The sequence below is a fragment of the Rhinolophus hipposideros genome (assembly GCF_964194185.1).
Source record: "Rhinolophus hipposideros genome assembly, chromosome: 1".
Classification (NCBI taxonomy): domain Eukaryota; kingdom Metazoa; phylum Chordata; class Mammalia; order Chiroptera; family Rhinolophidae; genus Rhinolophus; species Rhinolophus hipposideros.
Genome location: NC_138047.1, coordinates 81,006,345 through 81,023,721, shown reverse-complemented (window position 1 = coordinate 81,023,721; position 17,377 = coordinate 81,006,345). Strand labels below are relative to the sequence as shown.

At 36.9% G+C, this 17,377-nt stretch overlaps 1 protein-coding gene across 1 annotated transcript; it reads right to left on the bottom strand.

Moving 5' to 3' along the window:
• Positions 1 to 1,134: 1,134 nt before the first annotated feature.
• OSTC (oligosaccharyltransferase complex non-catalytic subunit) lies at positions 1,135 to 13,995 on the bottom strand. Its single transcript, XM_081071141.1, has 4 exons — positions 13,792 to 13,995; positions 10,031 to 10,124; positions 8,478 to 8,675; positions 1,135 to 1,699 (listed from the first exon to the last, which is right to left on the bottom strand). The coding sequence occupies exons 1-4, from the start codon at positions 13,928 to 13,930 to the stop codon at positions 1,681 to 1,683; spliced, it is 450 nt and encodes a 149-aa protein (XP_080927267.1). The 5' UTR covers positions 13,931 to 13,995; the 3' UTR covers positions 1,135 to 1,680.
• Positions 13,996 to 17,377: the final 3,382 nt, after the last annotated feature.

Genomic DNA, 17,377 nt, shown 5'->3' with positions numbered 1-17,377 from the left:
CTCCAAAAGCATTTTAAATCTAGTACAAGGTACAACAATTTTTCTCCTCACGTAAAACACTGCAATTTTACCAGAAAAATTATTTAGATATATTTCATTGTAGTTAGTAACTGTGCATTTATTATAAAAAGAAAAAACAACACAAAACCTTAAGGGCTGTGACATAGAAAAAATACACCAAATATTAATAGCACCACCTGGTGGTGCTTAAAAGGAACTGTCCTCAACTCAGTCGTTTAGGAAAAGACCTTTGGAAGCCATTAACACCTTATGTTATCTGCTGTCCCACTAGTTTATGTTTCATAACATGTCTAAATAATGAAAAATGTAATTGAAGTTAAACCAAATCTTTTAAGTTGGTGAGTACATGCAGGTCTTGTTTTCCATCTTTGGAACCTTGGAGTATAGCAACCTCCTCTACCCATCTCTCATCGCCAGAGTATAAACTGTTATCTTGCTTGATTTTTGTGTGGCATTTATAAGAATCTGACATTTTATAAACACTTTTATCTTTTGATTATCTGGCTTCCCTACAAGATTTTGATTATCTTCTCTTCCCTCTCTGAGGACAGACTATCTGTCTCATTCACCACTATAATCCTCAGTGGTGCTTGGCATGTAATAGGTACTCAAAACTTCTAAATTAAATGATTCTTTTTTAATTTAATAAACAGCTACTTTTAGATCAGCCTTGGAATTAGAAAAAAGAAATTCACCTGAGAGAAAATTTTACTGTAAACTTAAAGATCTTGGGATGAGAATCGAGCCGCTAGAAAAGTAAAGTTCATGGCCAGTCAGGAAGAACTAAAAGGCCTGGCGGGAAGAAATGAGAGGAAGACCAGACTGGTCTAGAGATGGTTTTAGATGCACTCAAAATTGTGTTAGTTACTGAAAATGAATGGCTGCAGGGAACTTTCAGCTAACACATCCCATTTCCAACAACTCTGACACAGACATGCAGCCCGAGCGTGAGCACTTGTAGGGAGGTGGAGTTGCTACTTCATAAGGCATCCTGCCAACTGAAATTTGAGGCCTTCGGCCACAAACAGCAGCTAAAGTCACAAGATGGGACTGAGTAACTGTAGACCGAAAGGTTAATATCATCAGTCAATTTAAAAACAAACATAAAAGGTGTTCATTAGAAAATTATTTATTTCTGCTCCTTTCATACACCTAAATGTTCAGGAAACAGTCTTACATACGTATCTGAAATAATGTACTGTCATACACCGTTTAAAGGCAAAGCACCGTAGGTAAAGCTGATCAGCTGTCCAGAGTCCTCAGCTTCCTGTTACATTAATTTCTGAAAATCAGAAATGTCATCTCCAAAAAATGTTAAAGGGGTTGTAAAAAATAATCACTCTATTCAAAATTATAGTTGTAGAAATGGAGTATATTTTCCTTAAGAAATGAAAAACTGAGAAGAAAGTGCTACTTAACATTGTTGGTACGTCAGTATAGGTCACCAGGAAAAAAGTACTATGATAAGCTTATCTCTTCAATACCAAGAAGATATTGTAGTCCGAGCTTTAATATGCTTCCCATGTTTTCCACTAGATGCTTCTTTTCTGCGGCTTTTCATCCTTTTCTATATTTCACATCAGAGGATTGGTACAGCCTTTAAAACTTCATGAACAGGAGCATATCCAGTATCCACGAATTTCTTCTCAAAAAGGTACTCTAACCCATCAGATAACCCCTGTAGAAATAAAATTTAAAAACACAAAAAATGAAAAGGAAGCAACATTGCAAAATGCCCAAACAAATTTTGAGAGTCAAATGACAATCTAAAAATATAATTGTGTGATCCTTTTTATGGCTCTTATTTTATATCTTGCCCCCTGCAAATTGTTATTGGGCCTTAGTTCCATTACCCTTCCCCCTCAAAGGATAAAGTTACCAACCAATATGCTAAACAACAGAGAATGAGAAACAAAAGTAAAGAAAATGTTATGTACAAGTTAGAGTCAGAATCAACTTCCTTTGGACTCTTACAACTGCAACAAAAATCACAAACCTTTTAATGGAAAGAAGCTGGTTTGGATTTTCTAAAAACCTTAATATTACCAAAGGAGAGGGTGGGAAGATCAGGAGCTACTCATATCTGGGTAGTGAGCCCTTGAGCTCTCAAAAAACAGTGTGCAGAAGTGTCCTCCCCTGCACCTCTATTGCTTTAGGAAATGTCCATGTACCAGGGAGGAACCTTAGTTGCAGCTACTGAGCAGGTCAAACTCCATGTGGATGAAACAGAAGATCCTTTTACAAAATGTGCAGGTTAGGCCCTAGAATCCCCTTTAAGTTAAAGCATTAAATTTGATTTTATAAAGTTCCAAATTTTCTCTTTTGCAATAAATCCTGACAACCTATTATTAAGGATCCACAAGATCAGGGAAAGTTACACAAGGAAAACTTTATAAAGTTTCCTTTCCACAAGAAAAACTATATAAAGCTATCCACATGAAGGGTTTAAAACACCCTGTTCCCACTGATGCCTTCAGAACTTCTCTTCTCTTGACCCTACCTCTAACACTTAGTGAGTAAGCCTGACTCAGTCGCTTCATCTATAAAATGCAGTTACCTCAAAGAGTTTTAAAGATTATACCGGGGGTGCCAAAAAGTGTATACAAGTGGACACTTTGAGCACAAGCAGTAGTTTGCGGTAATCACACGTGTCTGGACACTGATGGTAACCACTCTGAGCACTGCTTGTAATTGCAGAAGTGAAACATGACTTGTATTCATCTCGTTATAGGTATATATGGAGTATTACAATTTTAATAGTTTTCCTTTCTTAAAATGTGTATACATTTTTGGCACCATCTGTATAAGACAAATTTACTCATATAGGAACTGCTATGCTTGATAATGAGCACTTGACAATGTTAGCTGCTATTATTAGTTCAAGTTTCTTCATCTGTAGGTTAAGGAATCAAAACTCTTCATTGGGTTAGATCTACTACAGTGCTTGACACATAGCAGACACTCAAGAATGTGATTTTCCTCCATTCCAGCTTCTGGACTCACTTGATCTACAGATCTTAATGTGCAGACAACGGGTCCTCTCTAGAACTTACTCACTTTTCCTTCTGCTCTATCAGCCTGGCTGATCCACACTGAGTACAGAGAGAACTTTTATCTCACACTACCACCTTTGTAACAATTCTGATACAATCCAGCCCTTCTCACCCACTCCCCAAACGCAACTGAATAAAAAATAAAAAGGTTCTTAGGATATATATTGACTTTGAAGATCCCCACATAAATATGCTATTATAATGACTGATACTTCACAAAAAGCATACTTTTAAGACCTAAACTTCACAAGAAAAAATAAGTTCAAGATTTTAAGGAAGTATCCACTAACATCTGTACCAGTGGAAGTTGCTCAATAGCTAGCTTCCACTTTACAGCCCTAAAGTACGAGGAGTCTTTAGGGGTCGTAGCCTGTCATCTGCGTGTGCTGGTATGTGAGCGTGCACTTTTCACATCGATCCCTGGATACACAATATATTGTGGTGTTCTTCCTTGTAACTAGTGCGTGACCTATGCCTACACAGTATAAATCATGGATGATTGTCAACCTAAATTTAGATGGAAGAGAGTACTTAAATGGACAAATCCTTGTTCAAAGCTGCCAAACATACACAATCCTTTAGGAAAAATTGCGGGGATGATAAGAAATACTATAATGCTATAAAGATACTATGTTGGAAGAAAAAAAACAAGTAAATATACTTCTTGGTAGGTAAAGTAAGTAAATAAACTTCTTGAAACATTTACTATGGTTTGTCCTGGAATCATTTAGTTCCCTCTCAAGGCCCAGAAAATGTCATGATCTTTAATTATTATATTCAGGCCTGTGAGAATTTTATACAAGTAAAATTATGGCAAATATTAAGTACTTAGATAATACAAGCATTATAGGTAAATAAAAGTAAATTGAGAGCTCAAAAAACCACTGGACATAGAAGTCAGCATGTAGGATCTTCTATTTCACCTTTATTTTAAGGCATTCATTCTTTCAGAGTGCCTTCTGCGTAGGAGGCAGGCACTGTGCTAGGTTGGCACTAACACAGAAATTTCTCATGATACTATCATATGCATTCTTGCATTTAATCCTTGCAACAATCCTAAAAAGGTGGACAAGATGAATATTATTCTCATTTTACAGTTGAAGAATGTGAGACTGTGGGGACAGGTAAGCGGTTTGCTCAAAAATCACACGGCAAGAACAGAACAGAACCAGCTTTAAAACACAAGTGTTCTCACTCCTGGTCCATTATCTTCTGTAATGGTCCTAAAACAGAAATCTCACTTTCTTTTAGAAACAGAAATCACATTATCTATTCATTTTTGAAATGGTGGCCATAATCCAAAATGAAACATAGAACTTTTAGGATTCTGTTTATCTTTACAATAAAAACACTAATAATTAACCTTAATATCATGCTTGAGAGCACATAAAACGCCTTCTCATTAAATCTTGAGACTAACTCTCTCTGAATCACATAATTAACTCCATTTAACAAGTTTGGAATCTGAGCGTTCACAGAACTGACCCAAAGTCTCAGAATGAATAAGCAGCAAGCCCCAAACTGGCCTCCAACTTCCTCCCTCCTCCCACCACTCACCACCCTCAGCAGCTGTACATTCTGTTTTGTTAGAATCACCTCTCTTCTTTGCTCACAATGAGCCCTGGTGAATATGAGTGAATATGAGATTTCACTCATTGAAACAACCTTGCTTATTCAGATGCCAGATTCTCTACCACCTTAACTTTCTGAATATAGCCCAAACCTGAAAGCAGATGAAAGAGACTCAAAAGGCCAGGCCATCAAGCTCTTCTTCACCCAGGACTGATTTAAAAGGCAATCAAATGCCTAGGTTATCTATTTCCTCAAATCACAGAATAACCAGTGAACCAAAGAGAAGGAAGGAAAGGATGAAATTACAACAGGTTATAATAACAATGAGAAGTAACAGGTTACACTGAAGAAGGTAACTAAAAAATGGAAAAGTACTTAAGTGTCTAATATAAGTATAAATGTAAAATGACCTTGAGTCAAGAAGGCAAAATTATGCATAATGTTCAGTATTCGGCAAATAAGTTATCAAATAGTAAATATATGCTAAACACAAATGTGAATGTTAAGGAGGCAATAAAGCAAAACCCTTTTGAAAGAGGTCTGTCAAAAACGAGTAAGTTTTAGTACATATAGGGTTAAATTTCGGTTATATGAAGCAGATATATGCATCATCTTATTCCCTAAATTATATTAAGTAAAATATATTATATTCTTATTTTTCATTTTCCCCCTCCCTTTTAGGAAAACTTCTGAACTGATCCCATCTCAGGATTTACTCAGGAGCTCCTTAGCTTTTTCTCATCAGCTCAAATTGCTAAAATGGAAATTTTTGCCAGTCTGAGTAAAGCAGGTCTTTTGTCTTCAATTACATAACAGTATCTAATTAGACTATGTCATACAGCTTTATAACTTTATAACTTTAGGCAAGTCACTCTGAGACTGCCTAAATGTAGGAACCCATCCCTCTATTCCCAACCACTGTGCTTAATTTTAGGCCATTATATCATGACACAGCAGGCCATCTTTCAACGTTTTTAATTTTAAGATTCTGCTATTAAGTCAAACATACCCTAATAGTGGAGTCTAAAGAGAATCTAATGACCATTCACTGTTTCTCAGAACCCAGTACAAACTTGTTCCACAGTCTTCTAGGCAGTGTACAAACATTATTTCATTGAGCCTGTGTACATTTAAAATGTACCTCATACACACACACACACAACTTCCCATACGTTATCTTATGAACTGTATTAGTAAATTTTTATTTTCAAAATGAAAACTGTTCCTTTGTAATTTTGTACTAGTACAAAAAACTATTAGGCACTAACATTTGATTTTTCATTTTAAATGTATTGCCATGTATGCAAACAGTCAAAAAACAGTTATTCATTTTATTAGCTCCCACATTTCTTCAAGACAAGGCATCAAAAAAAGCCAATTTTTATTTGTAAAATTATATCAGTAGGAGAGACATCAAGTGTTTAAAAAAGCATAAATCAGAAACTATAAAATTAGTAGTACCACCTCACCACTACTGTTTTCTCCCTTTTAAAGGTACTTCTTGCTAATGATAACATATTCTTTGTGAAAGAGTCCACCTGTGGAGGCTATCATGATACATCTTCTAGCATAGCCATCCTTTATCTCAGGTGCTAGCAACTTATCTGATCTGAAAAAAACTGGTGTTTAAATGTCTTCTTGTTGCTGTTGCTGTTCTACTTATATGTATCAAGCTGTTTACATATGTAGGGATCAAAGATAACGTGTGTGCAAGAAAAGCATCCCCCCTCGCTGGTGGTACTAACCACAACCCTACCATGTGCAGTATGTACACACAGACCTGCCTTGTCACTGCGTTTGGGGCCTGAAAGTATTCCAAAAAATGCAATACTGTCCTCCCCTTGCTTTTCTAAACTTGTCCATTGATTTTCCCCACTCCACACCTGAGGTATCAGGCATTAGGAGCTGTAGATGGAAATCATATTAAAGAGGGAATCATAAATTCCTTCCTCTTAAAAATTTAAATCCTAGAGTTAGCTGCATTGACAACTTATAGAAAGAAGCAATTTTCTGCCTAGGTCATTATTCTGCTTTGACTACATCTAAACGTTATCTACACCTAAAACCCAAAGAGTATATCCTACTTTCTATTTCCTATTGGTGGCTTAGTGAGCAATCTTGGCTACTGACCTTCAGAATGAGGATAGGAAGACAAATTTTACATAAAGAAGTGCAAAAGTAAGGTGGAGGCAATCCAAAGAATTAAACACTTTCCAAGTCTTTTTGTAAGCAGTCGATAGCTCTATTACCCTAAAAGTAAAATGCCTGAGCTCAAAGAAAACCACACTCACATCCTAAGGATAGGACCTAAGACCATAAGAAAGAATGGGAAGCGTACGTAGAATGAGAACAAATCTAATTGTAAGGGTAAAACCAGCCCACTTCTGTTCTGCTGTCTCCAAAAGTTCCTTCTGTTTTGATTGCTAATTTTTAATAGCCTCTTTATTATTATTGGGAGCCTCCTCTTTTCTTGTTTTGCTATGGGAAACTTCAGCCTCTTCCATATATTCTTCCAGTGTTCCTTTTCCAACAAGGGCAGGAAAAAGACGAACAAAAAGAGGAGGCTAGAGTACCTAAGTCTTCATACAATTTAGCCAATGGCCAATTGTCTTCCCAAAAACAAGAGCCACTGGCAGAGGAGTGTGAGGGAGCTATGTGGCACACCAATATTCAGCTGACGAACACTGTGCTCTTTTTCCCCATCCTGCAGGGCTAAAATGGGAACATGACTGCAGGGTAAGTACTTCTGACTTTCTAGGGGAAAATTTCTAGGGGGAAGTCTACCCCAGATGTATTCTAGGTAATAGGCAGGTTAAGCCATAAAACAAGTGAACTTGTGAAACTCAAATACATTCCTGTACTCCTTTTTATTGTCTCTTACGATAAAGGAATATCAGTTCTAAGAAATCAGTATAGTTAACACTTGATATTTAACATATTCCCTAAGAACTGAATTTACTAAGAGCTGATCTTTGTAATGTGTTTCCTCGAGAATAAGACCTAGCTGGACAATCAGCTCTAATGAATCTTTTGGAGCAAAAATTAATATAAGACCTGGTCTTATTTTACTGCAAGATCGGGTATAATATAATATAATACCAGGTCTTACGTTAATTTTTGCTCCAAGATGCATTAGAGCTGATTGTCCGACTAGGTCTTATTTTCGGGGAAACATGGTATGGTATGCTTGCTCAAAGTTCATGTGGTGACTAACGTATCTATAGGTGAAATCAGAATATAGGGAAATGTGAACAAATTTGTCCACATCACAAATTAGTGATCTCAAATGGAATTATAAAAGTTGCCATAAAACCAATTTATCTTCTTGTTCTAAAGCCACAGTAAGTTTTCTACATCAAAATGATCTAATTATATATATATATATGAAATTCTTTCCCTAGCTTTTTGGGGAGGTAACAACTCCCCTTCCCCAGCTAGAGCTTAATAGGTTTTCCTTATACCAATATTCAAAGAGCAGCAGCAAATAATGGCTTGAAAATATTCCCTACCATTACCATTACGACAGGAATCCCATGTTACAGGCTAACTAAAAAGGACTTTAGAGAAACAGTGCTGAGCGATGCTACAGCAAAATAACGGAGTTTTCTCAGGAACGTGTATGAAGACAACAGTCAGGAAGGCCGAGTAGTCTCAAATTTGCTACTACAATAGTTATAACCTTGAGCAAGTCACAAATTTCTTTAGTTCTCAGAATTTGCATCTGTTTTACATGAGTTAAATCAAATCGCCTATGATTTTATGTGATCCAGGTAATTATTTTACCAATTTGCAACAGAAGTTGCTGATTACACAAAGTACTGAGTAACTTACGGCAGTTTCATTCTCATGAATACTCTAGCCATGAAAAAACTCAATAGGACACAGACGAATCCAATGAATAGAAGAAGAAATCTATTGAGTTTTGGAATGTTTGGTGCATTGGATCGGTCGAGGATTATGAAACCTAAACCTCCCATTGTAAACAGGAAGCTGGATGCGAGTCCCTCCATAATATATTGTCCATTTACTCTGAAAAAGAAAGACCATGGAAAACAAAAAAATGAAAATTCTCAGAAAAACAAAAATGTTTTCCTTAGAGTGAAATTCTGCTAAAACATTTTTGTGCTAATTTTTTATTCTTACCCTTACAACTATTCTACTACATTTCTGGATATTCATTTTTAACAAATATTTATTGAGAGCCTACTATTTATCGAGCACTATTTTAGGTTCTGGGGCAACCACAATGGAGCTCACATCCAAAGAAAGTTTTAAAACCTTAACTAACACAACTGTCTATGAAAATCAAGTCACATTTTAATTATTAGCTTAAAAAGACAATTTATTATATATGAACCCTTTACCCAGAACTTTAGCTTTTAAAAGCTATGCTGTTTAAATTTCTATCAATTTCAAATTAATTTTGAATTGGTTAGAAATGTTTCTTGAAAAGTTTTATAGTAATTAATAAATCTCTTGTTTCAAAGGGAAAAACTTTTAAAAAGCAAGCATTCTTAACTAAGGCTCCATGAACCCCACAAGGATTCCCAGTGATCTATAAACCCTTCCAGTTATATGCGAACTTTTGTATCTATCTGTATCTGATTTTCTAGGGATACAGAGCTTTCAAAATTCTCACAGTTCATGGACCCCCGAAAGGTTTCTCTACCACCAAGATCTCCTGTCATTTACATCCCCTACCCAGAGAATCACAATAATCTTTCCAGGAATATTCTATGCATGGAATACCATTAATATAAGCATAAATACAAATATATAGCTATGTTTAGGTAGACAGTTATCAAGTGGATTTTAGAAAGCAATGCAATAACCATTATTACTAGAATCCCATATGTTACAGACTAACCAAAAAGCACTTTAGAGAAAACCACACTAGAAGGGTGTTTTATTGCTGAAATGGAACTCCCTGGTCTCAAAAATTATTCTTTATATTTTAGTCCAGGGATTCACAGATTTTTTTTCTTACATGGCCAGACAGTATATATCTTAGGCTTACAGGCCATGTGGTTTGTGTCATACTTACCAATGTGGCCTGAAAGGAGCCACAGATAGTATATAAACAAATGGGCATGCCTAGTTCCAATAAAGCTTTACTTACAAATTGGTTTGCTGATCCCCAGAATAGTATTTTAAACTGATTCCCTCCTGTAAATAAGTGATCGTATCATTGTGGAATATTATAGTTCCTAATAAATAATATACTTCTACTCTTGCTCTGGCCCACTTCCTGCCATCTCTAAACTTAGCATTTTAAAACAGCTACTGTCTAAATACAGATGGACGCTATAGGTTTCACTGTCTTCACATAAGCAGGCATGCCCCTTCTTTCCCACCACCAACTCGTTCGAAAAGGCATCTTTTACCTGTAGGCCAAGAAAGCTACTGGTCTCTGATGCCCATGTTCATCCGTCATAGAGCCAACACTTGGAGGTTCAACAATGACATCATAAATTATTCCTACATGAAAGACAACGTACAAATTAGACTGCATTCCTAATTTTTTAAATAGGATTCATTTTCATCTGCCTGTAAAGTTTCATTTATATTTAAATAGAACTGCTTTTATGTATTATTATGATCAAAGAACGTGTGGCTAATCTAAACTTCAGATAAACCATTCAGAATTCAACTCAATACTGTAGAATGACTTATAAAACAATATTATCTCTACCAATGTAATTTTATTAACAATTGTCACCTCAATAAATTAAAAAAAAACAGTTGCTAAGAGAATAAATCTTAAAAGTTCTCATCACAGTAAAATTTAGCAGTTGTATGGTGATGGATATGAACTAAAAAAAAGGTATTTCATAAAAGAAATTCATTCAGTAACTATTCTGATACTCAAGAATGACTCAATAAAGGAGATTTAACATTAAAGATTATATTTCAGTTCAAGAAACTGTTCCACATAAGCTTAGATTTGCTTCTACAAATTGAGAGCTACTAGAGAAATTTTCTTGCTTAAATGTAAAATAAGGAAACATTTTAAAGTCTCACTATTAGCGCTAGAGATTCATGATCATTCATGTTAATGTTCATCAATATTTTACATTTTCCGAAACTCCCACCATCAACATCCACTCTTTATCTTCTCCATTGTTTTCCAACATCCTCATTTCCAGCTTTTCTTGAGCATAGAAAGACTGTCTCCCTCACCTTTAACGAACAAACAATCCTCTAGGAATTCTCTAATAACCCCACCCCCAAATCTCCAAACTGGTAGCTGCATCCATCCTCACCTCCTTCCCTCCGGCTCCTGTCAAGGAAGAATCACTTCTCCTACAAGGTGGGATGCCTTCTGCAATTATCAGGACTCCATCCCGTCTTGCCTTTACAGACTTTGTTCCTTCAGTTATCTTTTCTCTCTCCTGTATTTTCCACCTGTCCTTCCCCTGTACTCACCTTCCCTACACTCCAGACCCTCCTAGCTAACATCCTATTTCTATGCCTCCTTTTTGAAAGGGAATCAGGCTTCCTTCTGGGGAAAAAAAAAAAAAATTGACAAACTTGCTATCTCCCCTTGCTCACTTACCCTACATTATTCAGCTCACGCCAATACACCAGTGTTGCATAATTAAATGGACACTTTTCAATTCTCTTCTTAGGAAGTTTCCTAAGCAGCACTCCATCCAGTTTTCTAAATCCATTTTCTGGGGGGTGGGAGGGGGATAGCTTCTCATGGCCTTTCTAACACTCCTGTCCATGATTTCTAGCTATCTCGCTAGCTGAGCCTCTTCTTCCATAAAACCACTAAGTGTTGGAAGTTCCTTAGAGCTTAATCCGTCCTCCTCTTTTTTTGTCCTCTTTTTCTTCTACATTCTTTCCAGAATTGAACTCATCCCTTCCCAGGGCTTTCAATTCTACGTGCTAATGACTGTCAATGTGCCAACACCTATCAAATAATGTTAGCACCATAGAATGCGATGTAAGTTCCCCCAGAACAGGGATTTTGTGTATGTTCTGCAACATGTGGTTTATAGGAAGAATTCAGAAAACAATTGTTATTGACCAACTTCAACATAGACCTCTTTTCTCAGTGTTATACTCATCCCTGCAAAGTCACATATCCAACTAATGTTGGTTGGTTATGTCCAACCATTATATATCCTAAAGTTACCTCTCGTTTATCAAAAAATACTTCGTTTCTCCAATCTCAGAAAATGACACTTTCATCTACTCAGATGCTCAAATCTGACACCAGTAAGATTCCTTTACACTCATTCTTCCCTTACATCCAATCAATCCATCAAGATCTACTGAATCTACCTCCAAAATATCTTTCATTGGATTTTTCTTTTTTTCTACCACCAGCCTAGTCTCGTCTAGTCTAAGTCAACTACAAAACCCACCTAACTGGTCTCTCAGTCCCATATCTGTCCATACTTTTCCCTGTCTAGTATACCCTCTCCCCTAATCCTTCACGGTTTGGCTAACATGTCATTTCCTCAAGAACCACGCTCCGATGTAAATGATATTCCCAATTCCTATTATTTTCTCATAACCTCTTGTTCTTTTCCTTCGATGCATTCATGGCATTTTACAATGGCAAAATAATGTAAAAGGTTACAAAATGTGAAACTTAATGTATCTCAACCATGACATTATAAGCTTCAGGTGGGCGGGATCCTTATCTGTTTCCTTCACAGTTGTCCTCAGTACCTCGTGCCCGCAGTTTAACAGGGACTTGATACATTACTTGCTGAATGTTTCTCTGTAATAAGTATTGTTTACTTACAAAGGTACACTCAGTTTTTAAGAGACTCTTTTCCAATGGCAAAATGATTCCTTGTATGAGATACCTCATGACTTTGGCCACCAAAAGGTGTCTTTTTCACTTTCCCCGGGGTTGAATAATCATCAACAAGGAAAAGGTAGAATAACAACTGTGAGGCTTCTAGCAAAGGCTCTGGCTCCAAGGGAGGTAAGGCTAACAGGAATGAGACTAGCAGATAAAAGCAGATGAAGACTACTGTCGATTGATTGATTCATTGATTTTTTAAAAGCCACATGCATTTTAAATTTCTTTTATTCAACACAGTACCTATGACGTGCTGAGCAAATGTTAATGCTCATGCAATGCTAGGACAGTATCTTACCAACCTAGAAAAGGATGTCTTTAATTTACTTAAACAACCATTAAGTTGTCACTATTCCAGATGGGGGGGGAAGGGTGTGAGTCAAAGGTGCATTCTCCAACTAAGCCCTCATGGTTTCAGATTCTCCCCTCTTCAGTGCAACTATTCTCCCAAAACCTCTATGAAAATGAAGATGTCGGTGACTATTCCCTTAAAAGCAGAGCCACTCTTACTGTCCCTAACCTGTAGAGTTTGAATTTTATACTTTCCAGATTAAGTACTCCCACTTCCCCAAACCTAAAACGGCAGCGGCCCAGTCTTGAGTACATCGTGGAAAGGGGGGTGGCTCTGCAAACACTAGCTGGGCTGCCAACTCACCGCTATCCAAAGCAACGCCCCTTTTGCCACCTTATATATGAAAAGAACAGGCCGCAATACTTCGCAAGCTTTTCATAGTAATGCTGTTTTCCCTATTCTTTAAATGCTCAACTGTTCTCTGAAATACAGTATTCCCTGCAAATAGAGCTCAAATGTTAATCCAAACCGTGGTCTCGGAAAATTCCATATTCATTGCCATCGGGGCAGAAACCAACACCGGACGGACCCGTAGGTCTGAGCAAACAACACTGAAGAATTCCCAAGTCTGTTCCGAGGTTCCAGGGACCGGACACAAAGAGAAGGTAAAAGTCCCATACCCGTTTGACCAATCGTGGGAGTAAAACGGGCCGGACTAGACTTTTCCAGGATCTTTGTCACGCAACTTACGGCAAGCACTAAAAAGGACAACACAATCTGGTCTGGAAAAAATCTCTCCGACGTGGACCCCTAGGCTAAAAAGCTAGGCGAGTTAACGCAATGGGAGTGAGAACACGGGCGCTCTCCGGGCGTCGGAGCAAACAAAGCTTGGGGCAGTTAATACTTGGAAGCCCACGACTTCCCTCCACCCTCCGAAAAGATCCCGAGCAGCGCGATGCTTGCCCGGGGGCTGGGAGTCAGCGGCACCGACGCGCCTCCGCACGTCTCCGGCCCCCGCCAGCCCGAGTTACCTCCGGTGATGAGGAAGTAAGACACCACCACCAGAGCGTACACCGTCATGGCCGACGGCATGTGCACCCAGGGCGGCTTCTTCAGCTTCAGGTTGGGGCATTCAAGCACCAAAAACGGCACTCGGTACAAGGTCTCCATGTTGGTGGTGGCAAGGGCAGTGCTCGGCCCCGAGCCCCACGCGCCACCCGGAAACAGGCCAAGCCTGCCTTGTGCGGGCGCGTGCGCAGCAGAGGGAACGGAAGGTCCGCAACACTCGGAGGCAGTGTACGTATCTGTAGAGGAAGAAACTATGAAAACCAAACAAGTGGCATGAGTTAAAACTATGTGTTATTGGACATTTTTAAACATATATTTGAATAGGAAGCTCAATTATTGCCAATGAATACACTGGTAATTTATGTACCTTCAAGGACCTGCCGGGCTCCTGACGTGGCCCAGCCAGAGAAGCTGAGGGAACAGAATCTCTCCGAGCCCGCCTATTTGCTGACGCTGAGAATTTGGAAGCTGATTGGACAAAGGTCCTCTGGCTAAAGGATGAATGGGACAGTTGAGAAAGCTCTGCCGTTTTTATTCGCGTTGTTTTTCCAAGAGCTTGAGAAAGTCCTAGGTTGCTGAGTTTTTACTTCTCGATGTATTAGTGGTGATAGTAGTAATAACGATTGTTATTGATTGCTAAAATAATATAAATTGAAATATATATGTGTATATATGTATATATATATATCCAGCCCAGATTTATCACAAATGTCAAGAGGACATCTCCACTGGACTCCTAAAGCTGACCCGTGTGCTCCGTTCCAATTTGCTCCTCTCTCAGCCATCCCTATATCGTAAATGCTAACATTTTTCAGGTTGAAAATCTTGAAATCATCCTGGTTTCTCTCTTTATTAAAACTCCACACCGAAAATAGCAGCAGGTCTTTTTGTCTACTACCCAAAAATATCTTTAATTCATCCATTTATCTCCATTCCATTGCTACCACCCTAGTGGCAGCCACATCGTCTCTTGCCTCGGCTACATTCGCAATCTAAGGGGATGAAAATATATGATGAAGAATTAGTCTTTGGGGATGGACCTGGTGGCCTAAAAAGTACTTTGTTTTCTATTTAATTTTTATTTTTATCCACTACTTTAAGATTCTGAAAATGTCGATTTCCTTTTGGAGTAAGAGTGAAAAGTGACAGATTATATAAACCCAGAACAGACCAATACCTTTATTATTGAACCAATGTTTTCCTGATTTTTCTTTTTTGGTTTGTTACTGAGCCCATGGTTTTGGATGGGCTCAGTAACAAACAGGATGACATGAATTAATGATGCACTTTTACTTAATGACTCAATTATTGAGCAATTGTTTAAATGCCATAATAATGAAAATATGTATAAAACACCGCAACATCTAATTCTAAATACAGATGAAGCTTGCTGCTCTTACCATTCAATAGTGAGAGTCTCCCTGGAGTCTTATTCAGCTATATTTTAAGAAAGGTACATTAATTTTAGGTTATGAGGGGGCCACTAATAATACCAATAATGAAGTATGTTTACACCAGCACCACCATTAATATATAGGAAGTTTTTCTGGGGACTATAAAGCAGAATGTTTCTGAAATTCTTATAATTCCATAAATAAGGAAAATTTTGAAACAATTAAAAATATATTGTCTTGAAAAAATAAATAAAAACATACAAATAAGAAGTTAAGCCCCATTTATAGCTTCAGGAAAGAAACTAACATTAATTAACCACTGCTTGGCAGATATTGTGTTAAGTGCTTTTCCTTGATTCTTACTAGTCTTCATGGCAATTCTATTAGGTAAATACTATTATAACCACTTTACATATGACAAAACTGAAGCTTGGGAACTGAAATAAACTCAAAAAGTATAGTATAGTTTGTAATTAGTGAGACCTAAAGGCAATTGCCCTAAACGTAAAAGAGATTTAAGATGTTTAAGATGGTACAAGTTTGTATACTTATATACTTTCTATATATTCTGGGGCCAAATAATTCTATATATACTGTGGAGAACACATAGAAGGGTAAAAAATATATAATTTTTAATAAAAATAATATTGCCTAGTCAGAACAGATTACATTTATCTATATTTTTGAATTTTCACTGTCATTTTTTTTCCGTTTTAAAAAGTAAGTTTGTTCAAGGAACCAATTCATTATTATTATTAACATCTTAAATTTTGAAATATACTCCAACTTGAGTTTGTAATATTCTACAAGCCAGGTATAAAAGAAACCTTTCTTGATTAAAATATGCACATCTGTTATTCCATGTCCTAACAATAATATTCCTATAGAAAACATTTTATTTAAACACTGCATAAACTCTGTAACTGAAAACCAAAGAAATAATGAATATAACCATGGACATTAGATTTTCATCATTCAGTGGGTGCTATTTTACATAGATAAAGAAGGATAAATGTTAGAAGAAACAAAAATTTAAAACATTTACACAGTAGGGTGTATAATTTTTAGCCATGCATAAAACAAAAATGACTAACTCTTACTGTGCACAAGCAAATCTATACTCAAGGAAGAAAGGAGCCTAAAACAGATATTTACTAAGACTTTCATGTCTAATGTAGAAAATCTTAATGAAAAGTCTTGAAGTTAGGAATGGCCCTGCCAGTCAAAAGAGAAGGGAAAGCCCACAAGTAAGCATTTAACTACTAAATTCTAAACAAACTAGAGCTACCAGGGCTACCCTGTTTCCCCGAAAATAAGACCTAGCTGGACAATCAGCTCTAATGCATCTTTTGGAGCAAAAATTAATATAAGACCCGGTATTATATTGTATTATATTATATTATATTATATTATGTTATATACCCAGTCTTATATTAAAATAAGACCAGGTCTTATATTAATTTTTGCTCCAAAAGACGCATTACAGCTGATTGTCCAGCTAGGTCTTATTTTCGGGGAAACATGATATTAATACTGCTGACTTCAGTTTATTTAAATATGTATTAGGGAGAAAATTGGTAGCTTTGTTTTTTGTAAGATAATTACATACAATTTTATCCTAAATTTGGTTAGAAAACATTTTGCATTTTTAGTCTCTTGAACTATGCTCTTTCCCTCTGGATTCCGTATAAGCATCAGTATGTTCGTTTCTCCAGCTCAACAATTATTTATTGTGTGGTAATTCCATGCCAGGCACTCTGGTAGACACTATTATGTCTCATGATCTAAATACAAACTCTTTCTAACACAATATTGAATTGTGAATTTTGTTGTTGTTGACATTATATTAACTTGTGAAGATTAAAATTTCCAAGTAAAACATAGGTACATGCTCATTGTTAATTAATGAATTAATTCAAACAACAGAGCCACATGTGGAGTAAGTTTCCTTTTATCACTGTTCTCATTTTAGTTCTCCTTCCAGAAGTAATGAGAACCCTGAGATTAGTCATGTAATGTACGATTGGAATAAACATACTCAGATATAAAAGAATCCCCACATTGGTTTCCTGACCCATACAGTGAGGGCTCTCATAGTAGGAAAAGCTACGTAAGTGGAACCAACAGAACTGTCCTTACCAAGACAATAAATCAG

Coding starts and splice junctions, on each gene's coding strand:
- OSTC (XM_081071141.1), bottom strand. CDS start 13,930: ATGGAGACCTTGTACCGAGTGCCGTTTTTGGTGCTTGAATGCCCCAAC. Junction 10,125..13,791: donor TTACTTCCTCATCACCGGAG/GTAACTCGGGCT, acceptor TCTTTCATGTAG/GAATAATTTATGATGTCATT. Junction 8,676..10,030: donor GTAGCTTTCTTGGCCTACAG/GTAAAAGATGCC, acceptor TTTCTTTTTCAG/AGTAAATGGACAATATATTA.